Source organism: Apteryx mantelli, chromosome 2 (assembly GCF_036417845.1).
Source record: "Apteryx mantelli isolate bAptMan1 chromosome 2, bAptMan1.hap1, whole genome shotgun sequence".
NCBI lineage: Eukaryota > Metazoa > Chordata > Aves > Apterygiformes > Apterygidae > Apteryx > Apteryx mantelli.
The window spans coordinates 110,946,446-110,968,305 of record NC_089979.1 but is presented as its reverse complement, the minus strand read 5'-3'; the positions used below and the strand labels follow the sequence as shown (position 1 = coordinate 110,968,305).

At 40.5% G+C, this 21,860-nt stretch overlaps 1 protein-coding gene across 1 annotated transcript in view; it reads left to right on the top strand.

Moving 5' to 3' along the window:
- Positions 1-21,860, top strand: part of HECW1 (HECT, C2 and WW domain containing E3 ubiquitin protein ligase 1) — a 203,541-nt gene that overhangs the window by 166,921 nt on the left and 14,760 nt on the right. Inside the window, exons 22-24 of the mRNA XM_067291220.1 lie at positions 2,000-2,152; positions 19,815-19,913; positions 21,323-21,452. Of these exons, the coding sequence (XP_067147321.1) occupies positions 2,000-2,152; positions 19,815-19,913; positions 21,323-21,452 (382 nt within the window). The remainder of the gene's footprint in view (positions 1-1,999; positions 2,153-19,814; positions 19,914-21,322; positions 21,453-21,860) is intronic.

Genomic DNA, 21,860 nt, shown 5'->3' with positions numbered 1-21,860 from the left:
TGCTTTAAAGTCAAAATGATGTTGAAAATGAACTGTGAAGGATTTATGAGTTAATGTGTTGCTCAGAAATGTAGTATCTAGTCTTTCCTTGGATGTTTTTGAATATAGAGAGGTGGCGTTTGCACTTCTTTACTCCAGCCATCATGAGTCTTATCCTAGCATCTTAATGTCTCTTGAGCCAGATTTGTTACACGTTTTACACTAGTGGTTCAAGTGGGTTTATTACCATCCTCTTTTGCTGTTGTGGCTTTAGTCTCATCACATGCTTCTAGGGTTAAAGCTGCTAAAAGTACCCAATCTCCAAAAGTAAAACAGGAAAAAGATGTGCCAGCCTGCCCTTTATCTTCCTTCTAGTTGCGGAAATCAGTCATTCTGCCCCTTGCGATTATGCTTTCATAACTTTAAGCATATTATAGAGCATTCTGATCCAGCTGCAGAGTTTTCCATTTACTTTGTGTCTGTTAAGTAGAAGTAGTGCCTGCCTCAGAAACTGTTTGGCACACATGATATATGGCTACAAATCATTCATTCTTATTGCTACATGGAGATTTACATTAGATTGAAAAACCTACCTGCCATTATTACAGGACAATCTGTTTTTAATAAATCCATCACAGTTAGGATTAATGTATTCATGAAACTTTTTTGTTGTTTTTTTTTTAAGTTGAGATAATTGGAAACAGCTTGATTTAAAAGTTGGGGTTTAAAAAAAAGGAAAAGAAGGTGACCCTCTACAGATTAAAATCATGCAAATGAACAGCAAAGCACAACTTAAGGTGTACCACACATATTTGAAACAATCAGAAAACTAGAAGAGCATGGCTGGAACAATTGAGGAATTGCCAGTCCATCTTAAAAGACATAGTTCTGTTGGGAGTTGGTCTTGCTGAGCTTGGAGCTTAGGTTATACACTGTAAGAAAGTATTCTTGGGGCTAGACTGCATCTTTGGTTGCATCTAAGTGTAGGAGAATACGAATCATTTCTACTCTTCTCTCTGGGCTGTCTGGGCTGTGAAGCCAGGTGTTCATAGGCAGTTCAGACCCACTCACTGAAAAGCAAAAAGTGGGCAGAGCTTTTGCCCTTGGATAGCCATTGCACTAAGGCAAGGCTGAGCTTTGTACCTCCAGTTTCACAAAATCACAGAACAGTTGAATTTGGATGAGACTTTTTAAAAACATCTTTTCCAGCCCCCCTGCTCAAGCAGGGCCACCTGGAGCAGATTGCCCAGGACTCTATCCAGACAGCTTTTGGATATCTCTAAGGATGGAGACTGCACAACCTCTCTGGGCAACCTGTTCCAGTGCTCAGTCATTCTCACAGTAAAAAAGTCTTTTTCTCGTGTTCAGATGGACCTTCCTGTGTTTCAGTTTGTGCCTGTTGCCTCTCATCCTATCACTGGGCACCACTGAAAAGAGTCTCCATCTCTCTCTTGTACTGGGGAGCCCAGAACTGGACACAGCACTCCAGATGCAGCCTCACCAGGGCTGAGTAGAGGGGAAGGGTCACCTCCCTTGACTTCCTGGCAATGCTCTTCCTAATGCAGCCCACAATACCATTGGCCTTCTTGGCCACAAGGGCACATTGTTGGCTCATGGTCAGCTTGTCCACCAGGACTCCCAGGTCCTTCTCCACAGAGCTGCTTTCCAGCAGGTTAGCCCCAACCTGTACAGGTGCATGGGATTATTTCTTCCTAGATGCAGGAGGCTGCACTTCATGAGGTTCCCCTCTGCCCATCTCTCTGGCCTGTCAAGGTCCCTCTGAATGGCAGCACAGCCCTCTGGTGTATCAGCCACTTCTCCCCATTTTGTACCATCAGCGAACTTGCTGAGGGTGCACTCTGTCCTATCAACCAGGTCCAAATTTTGTGAGAGGAGATATAACATGTTTGCAGTGCCTGACTGTGCAGGGGTAGGTGTTAGACAGCAGACAATGTAGGCAAAAATCAAGAAATTCACTTAAATAGGAGTTGGACTCATTTTATATCCTGTTCCTTTCTAGGTTGGACTACAGTGGCCCATCCCGAGAATTCTTCTTCCTACTGTCTCAGGAGCTCTTCAATCCCTATTATGGGCTGTTTGAGTATTCAGCCAATGACACTTACACTGTACAGATCAGCCCCATGTCTGCCTTTGTTGAAAATCACCTGGAATGGTAAGAACATTTTATGCAGAATTGAACAATCCTTTCACAGTCATACAGACATGGAGATGCAAAGCGCAAAGGCTCTCGGTTTAGACTAGACTACACATAAATATTATTGCTGCTTTGGGGAAGAAATGAGAAGTAGATTGCGAGAAGAAAGAGAGGTAGTAAATATAAATACAACAGCAGGCCCTGAAGAAGGTGTGATTAGGTACAATTATTAAAACATCCTGTTCTCAGTACTTGAGATGTGATGTTTGCATGCCTCTGGGTGCACGTGAAAAGGATGGGGAGAAGAGTTTTAGTTAATCCAGGCCTCCGCTCTTTAGTCCCTTTCTAAGAATAACATGTGTGATCTTTCTATACATCAAGGAGCATTGTGCTTGGAAGCTGTGCAGTGCCCTCCAGGAACCACGCTGCCTTTCTGTACCTACTACAAGCCTTAAAAAAGAAGTGGTGAAAGCACTCCCTCTTTTCTCCCCCGACAGTGTCTCTACTTCTGTATGGCAAGGCCGGTAGAGATATCAGGCTCTTCAGTTTACTGTATGTGCATGGATACAGACAAATTGCTGATCTTTGTTTTTATCAAAAATTCTGAGAGTGCATTGTGATCTCTTTATTTTTTCTCTGCCTCCAGATCGCTCTGTCTTTGGGAGTTGTTTTCCCTTTGATAGTTTAAGATGTGGTTCAGTGAACCGTGGGCTGCCAACCCTGGGCTTCGTTTGATCCCTTGTGGGATTTCATTGTGTCAAAGAAACACTGACACATGGGTTTCCTGTGATGTTTTTCTTTGTCTAACCAATCTCACTGGCACCCCTCAGAGATCCTTTTTTGGAAGACAGTTTAGGCCCCTTCTGAATTGCAAATAGCACATGTCCATCTGTTCTTGTAAACCGTTCCCCTTTTGCTTTGGCTAACAGCGGGCAGAAGATCAAGAACAACTAAATGGTTATGCGCACCATCACCTCTCATAAGGTTGCAGTGGAAGAAAGAGGTGTTGCTGGGACCTAGCAGTGGTCTCTGAAATGTTTTTTATATTATCACTCCCAGCAGTGGAGCACCATGCTGACAATGATCCTTGAATTAGGCTGCTTCTATGCTGACATTAGCAGGAAGAGAGTGGCTTGGATCTTATAGCTCTTCTGTCTCCCACTGCAGTCCATTGGTTAAGCATTGGGCAATGGCTGTCCCAGTTTTCAATAGGAAATTCAGCTTATCCTTTGTTTGGCTTCACAGGCAGTATTGATAGACTCCTGATTTTGGAGGCTGTGTTTGTGAAGATGCATTTTGGTTCCAGGCTACAGGACCACTCAGGGAGATGCAAACCTAAGATCGTTTAGCCCACACTGTGAGCTAACTGGACACAGGCCTGCTTCTCCAGGAGGTGTTGCCATGTTAACCCAGCAGTGTTTGAAATAGGCCCTGCCTCTTCTCCATTATAAATACTGCCTTTGTGACCAGAGTTCAGCTGCAGTTTTCTCATCAAAAGTGATAAACTCTGCTGCAAGAAGCATATACTTGGCACTGTCTCCTTGCTTTGTCCTTCTCTTCACCGAGAGATTTCAGCTGGGAAGAGGCAGATTTTAAAGGTATCCTGGGCATATAAAAAGGCAGAAAGACACCTAATAGGATTTTCTATAGCAGTTAGCACCTAACTCAGAAATCAGTAGGACTTAGACACCTTGGATAGTATTCCTCCAGATATATTTATCTATACTGGCCCTTCTTGTTTTCAGAATGTTATTTGGCATTTGGACATTTGGAGGGTTTTTTTTGTTTGTTTTTGTTTTAAGAACAGAGAAATGAAGTCTCTTGGCTTGCAGAGTGAAATAAATGATGCAAACAAAGAGGTTTGTACATAAAGCAGTGTAAATAGGGCAAGATTGCAGAACCCAAGGGAAAGATAGGCAATCCGGTAAGCGCTAAGTAATACTTCTTGAACCTGTTATGGAAATAACTGTCTGAGACCAACAGTTTATAATTAGTCTGATAGGTTTCACAATTGGCTTTTAGATATCTAGACATTCCAAATGTTTTTTCATGCTGTATGTGTTGACTGATCACAGCTATACATGTGTAACCCTAGAGCACTTTATTCAGAAGTCTGTGCAGTCAGCTAAGATAGAATTGGACCAAGGTTGTTAAAACTCAATGAATATGATTCTTCTAGTAAGGATATATAGGCTGACTTCTCTGAGGATGGTGTACTAACTTGCTTGTGATCATTTGTCCATAAGAAATGGGGTTTTCTAAAGTTCTCAGCATTCTTCTAACTTTGTTGTCATCCAAGTCAGCACTAAAACTTCTGTTGCTAAAATTTACCTGTTGATAGGGTTCCAGCAGAGCCTCCTTGCTCTCTAACATGCAAGAAATGGACAATTTTTTCCCATTTCCAACTCTGTTATGAGACATCAGTTAACATATGTGGATGAATCAGTTCTGAGAGTCTTAGTGTCACAGAGTATTAATATTCGTAGTCTTTTTCAAAGCTTAAAGTTTTGTGTCAGTCACTAAAAGCACACAATCACAGTTGTTTCAGATTTATAGACTTCTTGAACTGTATGCCTTTCAGTACTGTGACGTTTATCATTTATGTGGAACTTGTCCTTGAAATGTTTTTCTGTGTAGTAATTCTGCAAGATCTATCAAGACATGGATATAGCAAGAAACAGCTCTAGAAAGAAAAGAAATAACAGAAATTCCCACAAAATTATTTTACATTTTCTTTTAAGTGAGCAGTGGTGAGTTTGAGATAGAACACATCTATGAATATGAGAAGATGTGAAGCATTGTTCATACTGGCAGAATTGAGAAATTCGCTATTCTATTTCCCCTGGCCTTAAAAGTTACAGCTCTGCCCCTGTTAATAGCTTATTTCATGCCTTGCTCTTTGCACAAACAACATTCTGAGCCCAAAATGAGCACATCAAAGCACAGAGCAGTTGTATGTTTGCCAAGTGAAAAAAAGAGACATGATGACTGGAAAATATTTCTCATTTATGGAGAAACTGAGATTTAACACCTTTCCTGCAAGCGTCCATTGAATAAGACTTTTTCCTTCAGTTCATGTATGTGCATGCTGAAGACAAAATATAAAATATCACACATTTTCAAACTTAAAAAAATATTTTAAAAACTCCTTTATCTCAAAGGACACATTTACATCTCTCTGGATCTAAAAAGTTTGATGATACACATTTTTAACTGCCTGCTACAGGATGTACCTCAAATTCATAGTCAGAACAGTTTCTTTTAATCCATGCCGGTAATGAACCATTCTGTTTAATCTAGTTAACATGTCTAGCTCTTTGCCTGAATATTTGAAAGCATCTTCTAAAATACTGTGTACCCCCGCTACTTAAGGTAGTCTTACCTTCCCAAATAAGTGGGCAAGATGTGGTGGCAGACGTATTATTTCACTAAACAGAATATTCTTCTCTTTGTTCTTGGTCAGGTGTTTCGGGCAACAGAAATGGGGTGAGTGACTAAAGAATCCATCTCAAGTTTTATTCAAGGTCTAGTGCATGCTGAGAGACAGAGCAGTGGGGAATATTAAACATTTCTTTAACAACCTCCAACAAAGTTAGAGGTAATATTCAGTAAAGTTCCCAGTCATTACCATATTCCTGAGTTCTTATATACTAATAAAGGTTCCCAGTAGCCTGCCACATTAGTTTCTCACTTTCCTCCCTGCAAACAGTCCTTTGAAAGATTTTAGAGTGGCTTTCAGTTGTCTGCAGCATTGAAGCACTGGGGTCCAGGATCCCAGTATTATTGGATATACAAAGATACTTGTGCTCTGATGTTGTTTCTGATGCCTTCTTCCTCTTACGACATTCAGGATGATGAAATCTGTCAGATTAATTTTACATAGAACTCTACAGAGGGCTCTTAGGGTGTAAGGAGATGATAGATGTTGACGTGTCAGCAAACCTCTGAAAAAGGTAGGTAAGAACTATCTCTGTTCTAGGGATGGAAAGACTTTTGAGGAATAAACTTCTAGCTCCCTCAGACACTTCAGATTTAAGTTTGCAATGGGCAGTGATGCTTCTTAATTTGGCTTCTGTAGATGGAAAGAGGAGATAGGGCACTTTTCTCTTGGAGATAATGTAAATAGGGCATCCAGTCCTATTGACAGGGATTGGGGCAGGGTTCTTACCCTGACTGAAAACTGAAGATTTGGTTGAATATTGTGGTCCCCCTTTTCACCAAAAATAAGTACATGAATGAATGATTGGATGGATAAATCAGCCTTGAGAGAAAAAGAATCCTGCATCTAAACAGCATAGTAGATGGAGGAAATGTGTTTCTAAATTCTGGGAAAACAAAAGCTAGTTCCAGACTTTGCGTAGTCTCAAATCCTCACATGGGTCACTGGTTACACTCCCTGTCTTCTTCATGGTGCTTTTTAATGGGTCTAGAAAATTGTTAGCATCTGTTCACTGCATCTCATTCAGTCAGTATTGTAATAGAATGATTTGTCTAACCAGGCTGTGATATAAAGTGATTTTCCTCAGGGTTTCATTTTGTCTGCCATCTTCCATCATATCTATTTCCCTACTCTGCTCCAGCTAAACAGCATGGTAAACTGGACATCAGGTTCTGTGATGATTTTTTAATCATTCTCACCAATCCCAAAGAGTGATATCTCTGTAGTATTTCATTGTTCATGTGGCTTCCAATTTCAGATGTTTAATATTTGTCTGTTTAAAAGTTCTACTTCTCAGTATAAAGCAATGTCTTTTTTTCTTGTGAACTTTCCCTCCCTGCTATGAGCAGTTAATCTGACAAGGATAACAAAAGTACCTTTGTCTTTTCAGTTCAAAAAACACTGTGTTCACAAACTGCTGTCAGATGGAAATCCTGTCTCTCTCTTCACGTCTTCTGAGTGGGACAGAGCTTTTCTTCATACTAGTCCTAGCCCCAGGAGTAATCCAGTAGGATAATGTAATGCAACCTTCTTCTAGAGACTGCGCTGTAGTTACGGCATGGTCACCCACACCAGGCTTCTTGACACTAGATCACTTGCCTGTTCTTTTATCTAACTTGCCTCGGCAATCCTTTTCACACCTTCTGCTTTTGAGTTTTTAGTTCATTGCCTGTTTGTAAATGTAGAGCCAAAGGCAGAAATGTGAAAGAAAGCCCAGTCTTTGCACAGAAAGCTAGATGGCCTAAACAGATGAAATCAGTCACAGACATTTGTTTGGAGATCTGAGAGATGCTAACTTGAAACATCTTTTTTTGTGTTTTCGTAGTGAATTAGTGACAGCACAGTTTTTCTAACAATTAGGCATTCGTGGACCTTGCCGTGACATTCATGCAGAGAGAAGTACCACAGTGTCATGGTTACCTTAGAGATATTTACAGCTTGCTAATCATAATCAGATTTCTGTATTCATCTCAAAAAGTCCTGTTTTCTCTTAAATAGAAGCTAAATACATTCATTTATTTAGCAGAAGCTTATCAGAAAGTTGAAGAGCTGTGAGTAGAATGCTTTTGTGCAGAACCCTACTGAGACCACAAAGAAAATGTTGGACCTAATGGCCCAGGTCTTCAGAAGATGTGAATTGATTCCTGGCTGTCACAATGAATTTCATTAATTTAGCGCTTATTTAGAACTGCAGCTTTGGGGCAGGGGTGTCCTCCTTCAAGTCTCATAATTAACCTTTCTTTCTGCTCTCCAATACCCCTCATACTCTAGCCTGTACTGCTGAACAGAGCCAGATAGAAAACTTGCATGTATTTCTACATTGTATTGTGCAAGCAGACGCAAGCCCATTGTGCCCACTCTCCATGCAGACATGAACTTGCTTTCCCTGTGCTCCAAGCCAACTGATGTGATTACTGCAACACTGAGCTGAGCAAATACACACTGCCTACCATCAGGGCTGATTAGTTCAGACTTGGCATTGCCTTGATTGCTTTTACATGCTCTGGCAAGCTTGACCATGGATAGAGCAACAAGCTCCCTTTGCCTACACAATACTGTGTGGGTATGGCAAACTCTGACCTTCCCTTCTATTTATTTAGTGTAAACTAGAAATCACATAGCCATCACCATCCATGTGTTAACTCAAGCATGTCAGAGAATGCAGGGTTTTGTTTTTTTCCATTTTTTGTTTTAATAAACTCAAGAAGAACTAAGAATTTCACAACCTCAGCTATCCTTTCCTCCTTAGAGAGCTTGGTTGGTTTTCCTAGCCTGGCTTCCTTGGGAGCTGTGCCTTGGGCAATTGCCCTGTCTATCCATCAGGCAGTTTCCTAATCAGTTTAGAACCTATTTGACAGGAAGGTAAATGTCTCCAAGATATTAAGTTCATAAAAGCTTTGTGAAACCTGTGGTTGGATAAAGGACAGATACGCAGATGAGTGCCTCAGTGAGGGCGGGCTGGTGAGCTCAACGGTTACCTGTTCTGCTTGGCCTGTCGACTGGCCAGTTAACATGAGTGAGCTGGTAGGTCCATCACAGACACATGCTATGAACCAGCTCTAACATCTTGCTCAGGAGCTAGAGGATGTGTGAGAGAGCTGTGAATGCTCAGGGGAGGCAGAAGGGAGAAACTGGAGATACTCCAAAGGGTGAGAAGTGCCGAGAGAGATGTGTAGGAGGAACTAGAGTTATTGCAGTGGAGTGATGTAGGATCATCAGACACAGATCTATAGGAAACAAAGCTTCATTAATTCTGCTACACATAGAATAACTTGTTTTAATTAAAGTTTTTTTGCAGAATGTGACAAATTGCCTTGTGATTTAATGAGTTGCATTTGGATGCTGACCAGCTCCTAACATGGATTTAGGCACACTCTGTGGGTCTTTATAGAAGCAGTGGAGACAAGTAGTCACAGCATCTAAGCAGGAGGTCTGCAAATAGCCATTACTCCTCTCCACTGACAGATTTTAGCGCTGGGGAATACATGGCTTGAATTACTCATTTATCTCTTGAATTTAAATGTTTCAACTGCTGTAGCAGGTAACCTGCATATGGCCCGGTGTCTGTTTTATTAAAGGGAGTCAGAAGCACTGAGTTTGGTTCTGTCCTTGCTGCTGCCCCAAATGGGCCAGTCGTGTGGGTCTGCCATTTCTCTGCACTTGGAGAGGAAGGAATTTAGGAAACCATTTGGAAAACTGTCTTGAAGGGCCCTGATTGTTGCTAAACACTGAATAGTCATCCTCTGAAAAAATGAGATCGGGTAGAGCACCTTAGAGTGGGCTTCAAGCAGCATCCAGTTGCTTTTGAAATTTGGATCATAACCTCTTTGCCTCAGTTTCCATCCGAAGAGAAGAGTTCTTGTATGTAATCAACTTGAAATCCATTTGATGTATACTAATGCCCTGAACCACTTTGAAATTCTAAGATGAAAGGCACCATAGAAAACCAAAGCATTTAATGTTACATTACACTATAAAATTTAATTACTAGCAATATCTTACTTTAAATAAATTATGTTTGCATGAGAAATTTTCAAACACTATTGTAAATCTTCTGGACAAGAATGATATTAAAATAAATATGTGGCTGAAATCATTTTATAAGACCATTTCACTATGTGAAAAGGCTGTGTTACTGAAATGCTTTCTTGCTGCTGTACTGTGATCTCTCTTGATGCCTTCTGTACTTAAGTAAACTTTGATTTTCCTATTAAATTTGATGTATGACTATATCATATAGAAGCCTGCCTAAACAACTGGTTAATTATTTATTAAGGGTTGGGAGGAACTAGAAGATTAAAGGCAAACTGAAGTGAAGGAGAAAAAAAACATTCTCCCTAACTGAGCTTCTACAGCAACCTTTTCTTTTTTTTTTTTTTAACAAAAGTTTCTGCTTTATATTTACCTTAATCTTGGCTTTCTATCTTTTACTGGAAGATTTTTTCAAGTTCTTTTGAGGATCTCAGTGGTGATATCACAAGGGTTGAAAGAAGAAATGCATCTCTCACAGTTCCCCTTCCTCTTCCCTTCTCTGGATCTCATATTGTCTAGCACATCTTCCATAATTAGAGCTTGGTTTGAGGGAAAGTCGGGTGTTCTGTTTTGTTTTGTTTTTACAGAAGTCACCTTTTTTCTTTTCTTTTTTTCTTTTCTTAAGGCCCAGTCAGTCTTTTGCAACATTGTGAATTCAGTTTGCCTAGTGATGGGAGGCTTTGCACAAAAATCTCTGCAGTGTCACCACCTTGCATGTGGTAGAGTAGAAAAGGGTAAAATCCACACTGTCTGTGAGCATGTCGGCCCGCAGGGAAGCATCAGGGTGAGCACTGATTCTGTGTTTTGTAGTGGTTAAAGACTCCCAGCAAGTGATGAATGTCCTCATATCTCTTGTTCCAGCCACACTGGAATGGCAAGGCTGAGCTGTCACTGTGAAGTATCACTCAGTCTTTTCTGCCCTTCCTTATTTCTCAGTACATTTTATTCTGGGTTTGGGAAGGTGAAGAAGAGCAGGTGCTGAAATTCCCAGGCTAACTTTTTTTATTAGTAAAAATTCATTCATTAAAAGAAAAACTGCTTGCAGAGCAGAATTGGTTTTGGTAAATCACTTTTTTTTTTTTTAAGTAGAAAAGGCATTTCTCTTTGTCAAGTTCTATTCCTGGGATATTTTGAAAGTTAAAAGTTGCCTTTGTCTATTGAAAAATATTTTTCATTTCAAAATGTTAGCTAAATGTTACATTAAAAATGCAGAAAAAGTGAAAATGAAAGATTTAAAGTGATCTGATCTGAATGCATGTATGGGTAGGAGGGAAATGTCAAGTTTGGCAGTTTGCCCCAACTTGGGACAGGAATATTTTTCAAAATCTCAATAAAAATATGCAGGATGAGGAAAATCCTAGTGTGTCCACACTCTGTGAAAAAACTATGTATTTAATAACAGGAATATAGTAAGGTAAATTCAGTATCTGTGTTCAACAGAAGGAAGCTTTTTACATTGCGTCTCATGAATTACATTGCAGAAAAGACAAACTAGAAACTGGAATTATTTAATTGTATTGGAAAAATTCATAATAGAAAAATCAAAATGTTTCTTAAACTGCAGAACAGCAATGCAAAGGATCAGAGCTGTCAGTTGCAGTGGCATTAATAAAAGTTGAAGGTGCTCAATGGTTGGTAAAACCAGACCGGTCAAACAATTGATAGCATTTCTGAATTTTATCACACACATTTCTGAGCTTACCCAGCTCAGAAGCTCATTTCAGGAGGCAGGGATTATTCGCTGCATTGCAGCACAGCATAAACCCAAGTGCAGAGCTTCTGGACCTGAGGTGGCAAGTCCACACAGCTCCGCACTGGGGACTACCTGTTTGCAGTCAGCTCAAAGATATCTGCAACACGCTTCATTGCACAGTGTAAACATTCCTGCTTGCTTACCAGTGCCACAAAGATGAGCAGTTTCTCTTGTGCTTGAATACCCCAGACAGACTAAAAAGTACAGGCCTCTTGTGACTGACCATAAGTCAGTTATTGTGGCTTCAGAGTTCTTAGTTAGCCATTGTAGGAAAATGTGCGGTCATTTGGCATGTGTTTTTATGGCCCTCTTGACTGGCAGATGACTAAATCTACAGATTTTCCTCTAACTTGACAAGTTTGTTTCAACACATGGCAAAGCTATGAAAAGCAAACATAAAATCATGCAGCGTATAAAACTTCAACAATTCATAGGTTTACAAAGTGTGCTTCTCCCCCCCCCTCCAACCCAGCTTTTCCAAAAGGTTTCACTGAGAAATCAAAATCTCTTGACAAAAATGCTCCTCTGCTGGCTTAAAAAACAAACCAGATACATCAGACTGAGTTCATCCTTAAGGAGCTGATCATAAACTAGAGCTGATTCACACAACCCCATATTGTCTTACAGAAGGTAAGAAAGTAAAAAATGTCAAATACGCTAAACAACTAAAGTGGAGCTGGAACCTAGAGGACTGTGATTCCATTGCTGTCTCTACTGATTGTTTTCTGGATAACATTAGACAAGTCATTTTGCCTCTGTACTTAAGTTTTCTCATTTGTCAAATGACATATTAGTACTGATCTCCTCTGCAAGCTGCATTCAGATCTGCTGGTGGAAAATACTAAGATATGGGAATCACAAAACATAGAGATTTGTAATCATTCAACCATTCAATCATTCAAGTCGTTCATACCTCAGTTTGCATCTATTCTGTACTCATTGGCCAGAATTGGAGCAGAATTTGCCAGCAGCTATACAGGCCTGCATATTTTATGTATTGTAGCAGCAAGAGAAGCTAAACCTTGCAAGCAGCCCGGTTACTGATGGTTAGTCATGTTTGTGCTGCCCTATTTCCCTGGGGCTCTCCCAGAGGAGGATAATTGTACGTTACGGTCCAAGAGGCTGATAGCTCTGCGAACTGCCCCGGCACTCTGTCATGCTCCTCCTCTCCTCCTTCCCAAATAACTACATTTATAAGAGGGGACTTCTTTGTTATTGGTAAAATGACTGGATGCCACTGGATGTTTAAACTAAGGAATCATCCTGGAAGGAGAAGTTTGATAGATTGTGTTGCAGAAAAAAACTGAGGTGATGCTCTGTTTTTCCATTATCTACATTATTTTTGCCCCTGACTTCTCTGGATAAAGTAGAACTGCCTGCAGCCTTCCTGACAAAAGCATTTTTTTTCTCTGTGACAAAACTTGTCTTTTAACCTTTCCTGAAGGTTCTCTGTGGTGGGTTCAGCCAGGGTATAAGGAAGATGAAATGGCATTTTTGGTGAAAATACAACATAGATTGAAGGCAAGGAAAAGACTTTTGAAGGATTTGATTAGGTTAAATTAAGAAGCAGTGAGGTTTGTATTGTCTCATTGTTTTTCACTTACTGGTAAATTAAACCTCAGGAATGGTTTGAGGTTTAATTGCTAGCTCCAAGTACGAGTGCTCCAAAGATTTAATGGGACACAGATAGTTCATGTTTCCATCATGTGTAAGCAAAGCTCTTTTTCATGTGGTTACTCTTTAGTACTGAGAGAAATATTGTGTTGTATTTGCAGATAGGTCCAGAAAAGAAAAATAGGGCAAGCACTGACTGAAGTGCCAATGTTGTATTGGCTTTTTGCAGGATAAAATTTTTATCCAGTTTGATAATAAACTGAGAAGTTGACTTACAGTAACAGGTCATCATCTGAAACTCAGGTGCCCAGCAAAAGTAAAATTATGCAAAGGAAGGCTGGCAAGAGATAGCTCGCTCCTGTACACCTTCACCTGAAGAGAAACATTACCATTTCAGGATTTGAAACTTGATGGAAGTTTATCTGCACCAATTTGGTTTTCTCTCTGAGAATCATTTTTCATCCAGTATTTTTTCTTCTTGTTTAATTTCAGTTCTTGGGTGATATGCATATATTTTAAACATCTCTGAACACCCTCTTTGTGTCTTATGACAATCTGTAAGCAGACGAGCTGTACTGTTACAGTTTCCATAGACTTTCCAATCAGGACTACTTCAGAAAGGCCAGTGCTTTCTTAAACGAGTGTTACAAATTTCCTTTAAAATACAACAGAATTTCATAGGTTTTGCAGGAATGATAAGCAGACAGAATATTATCAAAGAAGGACTCATGGAATATGGTCTTTCATCTTTCAGTGCCTGAACAAAATGCACTGGCTCTGAACAGAATGCATCCTCTTGATATGCATGGGATTTATGTGTGTAAGTCCCAATAACATTTGCAGGAGCTGCAGGGATAAATCCCTATAGTCTATAACTGTTTAAAATCCATCAGTTTCCAGGCTGGAAATCTGGACAAACAGTTGTTCAGTGTCAGCACTCCTAAATGTTTCCTTTCAGTTTTAATTTGGAAGGCAAACTGAAAATGAAGCTTATGTGACAGAATTTTCTATGATTTCATAGTGAAGAAGTCTGGAGACTCCCCTTGAAAACTTGTAACTGTCTGAAAACCCAGAATTAATTTTGACCATATATGAAATAAGATACTCTTCAGTACTTAGCATATAACTCAAAGGAGGTTAAAAAAGAAGACAACAACAACAACAAGAAGTTGGTCTGGTGGGTCATTACTGTACGCTTTCTCATTTGCTGCCCTGGTAAGACAGGGAAGAATCGGTTCGTTATATCAGAAGGACGTGTGTGGATCCAGAGCAAGTTCTCAGGTGGAATGCCAATGTGATGAGATAGCAGAAGAGGTGAGATAAGGCCTTAGTGTGACATAAGAAATTGCACCATAGAGGTGACCTGTCATTATGTCTTTGTCACCTCAAGAATCTAACACCATAGAATTCTTCATATTAGAGACATATATAAAAAAAGAAAAAGGTTGTTACCTCTTCTAGTGGAATTCTCCTTCAGGACTCGTTTAGGAATTATTTTATTTTCATTCTTTATTAGCTGAGACTTTGTGAACTTTTTTCTCCTGGCCTTTGTAAGAGCCATTCCTTTTGTATTAACGAAACCTGAGCTCATCAGATTCCTGAAGCAAAAAGGCGGCATGCTGGAATGCTGCAGCGTCCACCTGTAGGCCTGCAGATATGCGCAGCAAATTTGCCACAACATCAAATGACATTGTGGTACAGAGGCTGCCCGCAAATTTTGCAGATGCAAGTCAGATAAACAAAACAGCATCAGTTATTACAGCCTGCGTGGCTGACCTCCCTGACGGTAGATCACTCGGTGTCATTGCACTAGGCTGTTCAAAAGTTTTGTCACTATGCGCACAAGTTAAATATGCATACCAAGCTAGACAAAGACATTTGTTAATGAAGGCTGCTAGAAGGTGCGGATTTGATCTGCTGCCAAGGTTTTGTAAGGATGATCTGATCTATTGCTAGGTTATTGCTCTGTAGATGCTATTCATCACAGGACATGTTGATCACTGCGATGAGCCAACACAGATATGTGCTGCTAACATATAAACAGACACCTCTGGTGCACGCTGTCAGTTTTGCATAAAATTCATAGTGTACAGGGCCAGGTGGGATTGCAGTAACCATTTGGTCTGCTTTTTTGTGAAAAGCATGTTCTTTGAACTTTTTTTACGTTACTCCTAACCCAAAATACAGTCTATCTTTTAGGGGAAAAAAATGTTCTTCATTTAAAAAGTGCTAGTGATGTTGAATACACCAGAATCAAAAATTAGAAATCAACATATTTCCCTCTGTGCCCCCCATCACAAGATTGAAAACAAAAAGGCTATGAGAATGGATTTTGAGTTCTTTTAATCTGCATTTTCTGGGCCGTTAGGCTGCTCATGAGACTCTTCATGACCATGGATGCTATAACTGTCCTTTAAAACAAGCTGTGGAACCAATGAAGCCTGGTTTCCTATAGATTTGTGTCTCATGATGGAATTCCCTGGTGTCTAAAAAGGTACAGGTTGGGAGTGATGCCTTTCCTATGACTGGGCCATTTTAAATACTTTCCCCTTTGCAGATCTTCTGGTATCTAATAATGGTTAAGATCAGGGCTAGCCTCTCCCTCTGTGGAGGACTAACAGGATTTCTGGCTGGATCCACCTGCCAAACATCATTCTCCCTTAGGACAACTGCCAAGGGCAGAAACCCTGTACCACAGTGCAGCCTCATTTATTCAGTTCCTCTTCTGGATAGTCAAAAGTTCACCGGTGCGATTAAACAGTCAGAACCTTTGCAACTGATGCATCAGAGTGGGTAAATTTGTCTTATAAATTAAAATAAGTTTTCAGTAGTCTTGTGAAAGGAAAATGCCATTTTCAAATACAGCATGAACCATATTATATTCAGCTCTTGTAAGCCCTTTGAATGATTTTTCAGCAAGCTACTGCCTCAAGAAGGGTACACTTAAGCCCAACTGATCTGTTTGAGTGAGATAAGCTTTGCAAGATTTTTAATCTTTTAATCCCATCAGGTGCTTCCTTTACTTAGGGTTTAGATTTTCTCATACCACAAGGCATGGTTACCAAAGTATCCTCTATAGAACGATAAAATGAAACGCATCTAACTAAACCCATCTTTCCCTTGTATGCATAGATTACAATTTTGTCAAGGTATACTGTTCTCCATGTGAATCCAAGCAAGGATTGTCATATAAGGTACAGTTGCGTTGGTCCACCCCATTAAGAGAGAGCCATGGAACAAAAGGTCGTTCTTGGTCCTGTGTTATTCTGCTGCTATGATAAGGTCCAGAGTAGATTAAATTTCCTGTGAGTAATCTGCAATTGGAGGAAAACATACTGCTTAGTTGCTGCTATAGCGTATGGATTTGTCTATTTGTGTACTCAGATGTGGTAAATATGCAGAGTGTCCCGCTGAGGAGAATGTGCCTGTTATTTTGCAAGAGACTGTTGCAAAAACACACTGTTTAAGGGGCACCTGCAGCCTCCAGAAGGAAGGGAGTTAGCTGGTTAGTGTGGAAACTCCTGCAAATGGGTCAAAGAGTAGCGTCATTAAAAGCAGAAAGCAGGTGCACACAATGTCCTTTTGAGTGGCCGAGTGGTGTCAATAGGCAGGCAGACAGGAGCAGCTCTCCTGCTCATTAATTCTGTCTCTCATTCCACCATTTCCTGTTCATTAACCCCTTCCCTCATTTCTCCTTCTGCTGGGAGTGCATTACTCAGACCTGGTCCTTGTCTCGGAAAGAGAAGGGTGTTGAAAGAAAGGGCTAGAATGAGTCTTCGCGTTCCTTACCACTACAAAGTTATCCTTTCCTGCTAGAAAGAAATTGAAGAAGCACTTTACATGTGCTTGGAAAGATAAATGGTAAGTCAGGTTTAAGGAAGGTATGTGCCCTCCAGTCAGGATTTACCTCTGTGCTGCTTATTCTGTCAAGAAAACTTTTTTTTTCTGAAATGACCATCTCACCCACCTCTAAATCTCACCCATGGTCTAAATCCTTCAGGAAGAAGTAAACACAAGAGTCTGGTTTCATTTTAACTGGCTTTTATGAGGGGGGTAATTTGTTTCTGGTTGGTGTTCTTAAGTTTGGAGTCATTTTAAGTGGGGCTGTTATGCTTGGCAATAGCAGGGGTAGTTTGATAGACTGTACAGTTATCCCATGAACATAATAGCAAATGCCTCCCTTTGACAGGTATCCTCTGGCTTTTCACAGTACATGTATCTCAGCCTGCTCTTAGTCCAGCGCTCCGCTGGACCAGAGAGGTATAGCCTATGATCCTGGGCCCTGTCCAAAATGGACAGAGGGCCAAGGGACCTCCTTTTACACCACTCTTCAGGTCACAGAGTCAGGTGCAGTAAGTCTCTACAAAGATACCAAGTCTGGGTGTGAGGAGGAAGGGGGTTGGGGCTGGAGAGCTCTGCCCTGTCCCTTTCAGGGTGGAAGAGCAGCCGTGTGCAAGCCCACGAAGCACTGTGTTTGCTGGGGTCATACAGAGTCACCAAGTAAAGAATTAGTCATATACTGCTTTTTTTTAATAGCTTTTTTTTAATCCCTTTTATTGCCAGGGGATGGGAGTGGCAATTTTTTCTTAATTATTTTATCTCCTTTAACCAGACAAGTTGGCACTGGACTTCCTATTCAGTGCAGTCCCATCAAAAGGCCTCGGACCATGTAACCACAGTCAGGCCTCCAGTTTGAATTGGCCCTGACATGTCCTAGAGGGCTCAAAGTGCAAGGCCAGACCAATGGACCATACAACATAGAGTTGCTCTGCACACATTTGCTTAGGCTGACCCACTGGACCTAGTCCTCTCACATAGAAACTCTGCCCAGGGCGTCTGCATGGTTTAATACCATTCTGCCATAAAGCACTGGTTCAAATTAAACTTCCTGTTAACTGCTACCATAACATGTGCTTGTGATTGTAAACACCTTGATCCAGATGCGCTTACCTTTCACGTCAGCTTTGCATTATTGCCTGGAATCCCCCAAAGCCATGTAGAGGTATAAAGTGATGTGAGTAACAAGGAGAAAACCCGATCCTGTTCACACATTCAGGCAATTTCTTAGCAGAAACAGAGTTCCAAAACTGGTGGAACTTTTCTTGGCAATTTACTTTCAGCTTTACTTTATTCCAAATGGCGGCTGCTGCTGCTGCTGCTGCTTCCCCAGCTCCACATGGTTGAGTAGCCATGGGATGGTCATTGTGGTGAGGAACACTCAGTGCTTAGAGTATTTTCATTCAGTGTTCACTTTCAAAACATATAAGGGGAAAGAAGGGGTGGGGGGGTGGGGGGGCAGGGAAGGTGAAGAGCAAAACCAAAAAAGCCGATATGCATTATTTAGGACAAACAGACTTGATTATAGATCCTGAAGGTGCTATAAAACTGATGGATTACAGGCTCAGTGTTTCTGGGATTTTAGCTGTCTGGCTTCCACTGTGCTTTTCATTGTGTCAGCTCCCCCTCTTTTCATTGCTTTTTTGCTGGAAACCTTGCACTGGAGCACAAGTGCAGTGAAGCAGGTCCTAACTAGACCCAACAGCTGCCTTTTGTTGCTGATGTGGAAACAGCTGTAAGGGGATAATATAATCACTCTTCTGTTAAGTCAGCTGCATACCATAAGCACCTTTCTTGGATGTGAGGGACATGGAGGCAGCTCCTGTGGTGATGTAAATGCTAATTGGGCCCACAGCATGCTATTTTGTGCCCCATTTGACAGACTAAGCACTTGTTGTACTGTCCCATGAGCATAAAGTTGACTGAACAGATATTCTGTGCTGCCTTTATTACAACAAGACTCATGTTTCATTCATAGGCAGGAGGGGTCTTTGCACTGCTCCCTGTAGTGGAAGGAATGGTTTCTGGGGTTTTTGATCTGTTTCTCATCTTTTGTGCAGTAAGACTTTACTATGATGTCAGTCAGCTTAGGCTTGCAGTGCTCACACTTGGGATGTGGTGTTTTTTCTTATCCACAAATAAGCAAGTTTTGGATGGGCAATGGGGGTTTTGTTTTTGCAAAAAATAAGTTCTCCTGGACTCGTACAAGTTCTGATTAGTTGCTGAGACTATTGATTTAAAACCAGATTTAAAGGAAGAATATCTAGTAAGTAGTAGAAAAATACAGCAGATTATTATCACATGTCATAGACTGTAAAGAAAATAAGATATTATTTGAAGGTACTTGAAGTGGGAATGTGGGTTGTAATTTTTAGAGAGCAAAAACAAATACAAGAGTATGTTATACCGAAGACAGCTAAGCATCACAATTAGGAAAGTGATCTGGGGATGATTTGCTTGAGCTTTAGTTAATTGATTTTTATATGTGTTCTTGATCACAACAATGACTCATTACCCTTTTAAAGTACTTTAAAGCTCCACCTTGGAAAGGGTTGTAACCAGTTAGAAACTGGATATACAGATTCACCAAATATTCTTTGCAGCTATTGTGAAACAGATAATGTATCTTCTGCTGAAATGAGGTGGAGTACAGTATTGATCTGGCTAAACATGGTGTTTGATGGAGCTGATCTGTATCAGAGCATTCAACTAAAGATCACAGAAAGTGAATGTTGAGAGTGTTCCTTGGTTTTGCACATGAGAACATGCAGCATGCCAGCTTCCAAAGCCACTAGTTAGTATGGGTACTGCAGGAGATGGATCAAAAAAAGACCCATTACAGATCAGTCAGGGATGTGAGGGATGGTGCTAGCTGCTGAAAATAAAAAATAGAAGAGATGAATAAATGCAAGTAACTGAGTCAGAAACAAAGAACAGTTGCTACCTGTATAAGTTCCTGTGCTGAGTGTTCTGAATTAAGCTTCATTTACGTTTTTATATCCCAGGTTCAGGTTCAGTGGTCGTATTCTTGGCCTTGCTCTCATTCATCAGTACCTTCTTGATGCTTTCTTCACAAGGCCATTCTACAAAGCACTACTAAGGCTGTAAGTATAAGCATGCAACCAAGCAGAAATGGTGATTAAGCAGTGAGTCCTATATGGATACAGACCCTTGTGGAGTCACTTGGAGCATTCTGACCTTCCAGTTCTTTACGTTGTTGCTTGGCTGGCCTGCAGTAGAAAACAAAAGGCCAAAAGACTTATTAATTTTTCTTGATTTTTCTCCTCTTGCCCTTCATGAATACTGACTACATTGATAGAAGTGGTTAATAAGAAATTTAGAAACATGGTTTTGAAAGTACTGACCCATAATCCCAAAGTTTACTACTGATGAAAAGTTTTCAAAGCGATTAAAATTATTTGTGGAAAACTGAAAAGCATCTTTGATGGAACAAACATCATTCTTTCCTCTTAAAACAAATTTTTTCTCATATTAAGAAAAATACACAATTTCTCATGCCTCACTGTTGGGAGAAATTTTCATTCTAAACACAAATTGGGCTAATTAGGAATGCTAACGTAGATATAAACGAATTAATGTTTCTTGTTGGTCTTTTATTGGTCTTATACACTAACAACCAGAAGTTACCACTAATGTATTACTTTTTATGTCAACTTTATAAAGTTAATATTTTAACTGATACTCTGTTTCTCTTTAATTAACACATTGCAATAAGACAAGGCACGTAAAATTTGCAGCAAAGAAAAAACATGAACAATAAATCAAAATGCAATTAAATGACAAATAGCAGAATAAAGTTTAGTTGAAATAGTTTGTCAATTAGAATGAATCCAAGCTAGCAAAGATATTTCTGTTAACAATCTTTAGAGTTCTTTAATGTGTATTTCATTTTCTTTTTTTAAATGAGTATTACTGGGATCCAAACAGTTGTATCTAGGTTTTACCTGAGCTGGCCAGTCCTGGAAATAGCCAGAAACTAGAGTCCTCCCTGCATCCTTATGCCACTTTGGGGGATTTTAAACCAGATAACTCATAACATCCACCTGCCCTTTCAGCAAGGAAGGCTAGCTCCTCCAAAATTTAGGCTGCCTGGTCTGCCTTCTGTCAGTCTTGTGAGCTCACCTCGAGGGTGACGGGTGCCTGGAAGCAGCCAGGCACAGCATGGTGGGGCCCATCCACACTGAAGGTAAGCATGTGCTCTGAAGTGCAGGGCATCCTGAAGACTCATGTAAAATCAAGCCCCAGGGATGCCTTCTGACAGCAAACAGTGCAGAGAGCCAACAGAGTTGGACTCAAGCCCAGCCATGCAAAGCAGACACTTGCAGAACTGTTTAAGAGGGTCTGTGGAACAGGCTTTGATGTTAACAAAGCCAAGAAAACACAAGCTTTGTGTTGGGTCTTATCATAAATTTGTTCGTATTCTGACTAGTAAGTCATCCTGCCAGTAATGAGTCATCTTTAGCTACATCTTTTTGTCTTGCCTCATGATCAGGCCGTGTGATTTAAGTGACTTGGAGTACCTGGATGAAGAGTTCCATCAGAGTTTGCAGTGGATGAAGGATAACAACATCACAGATATCCTGGATCTCACCTTCACAGTGAACGAGGAGGTGTTTGGACAGGTGAGCACACCTACGCAAAACATCTGAAAAACAAATTTGAGGCTGACAGAGATGAACATTGTTCTGTCAGAACAGATCCTTTAGCCTTTCAATAACATTTTCTTCTCCTATCTTCTGTTTCTTTCAAGCCATCTGTTTCATTGCAGATGGCTGTTCTTAGTTTCTATAATGTAAAATACCAGCCCCAGCTCCCCTGCAGGCCTGTTGAGCCACACACTGATGAATACGAGGAATTCCGTGAAGTGGAGTAGAGCTCTTCTCTCCAGGGTGTAGTTCACACAGATGTGGCATTCGGTGAATGCTAGCAATGTAACTTAAAGCTGATGAGACTGAAAGGATGGGGGTCGGGACGGAAGAAAAACATTCGGCAGGTGGTGAAAGACGCAGCAACTCTCATCACTATTTTGT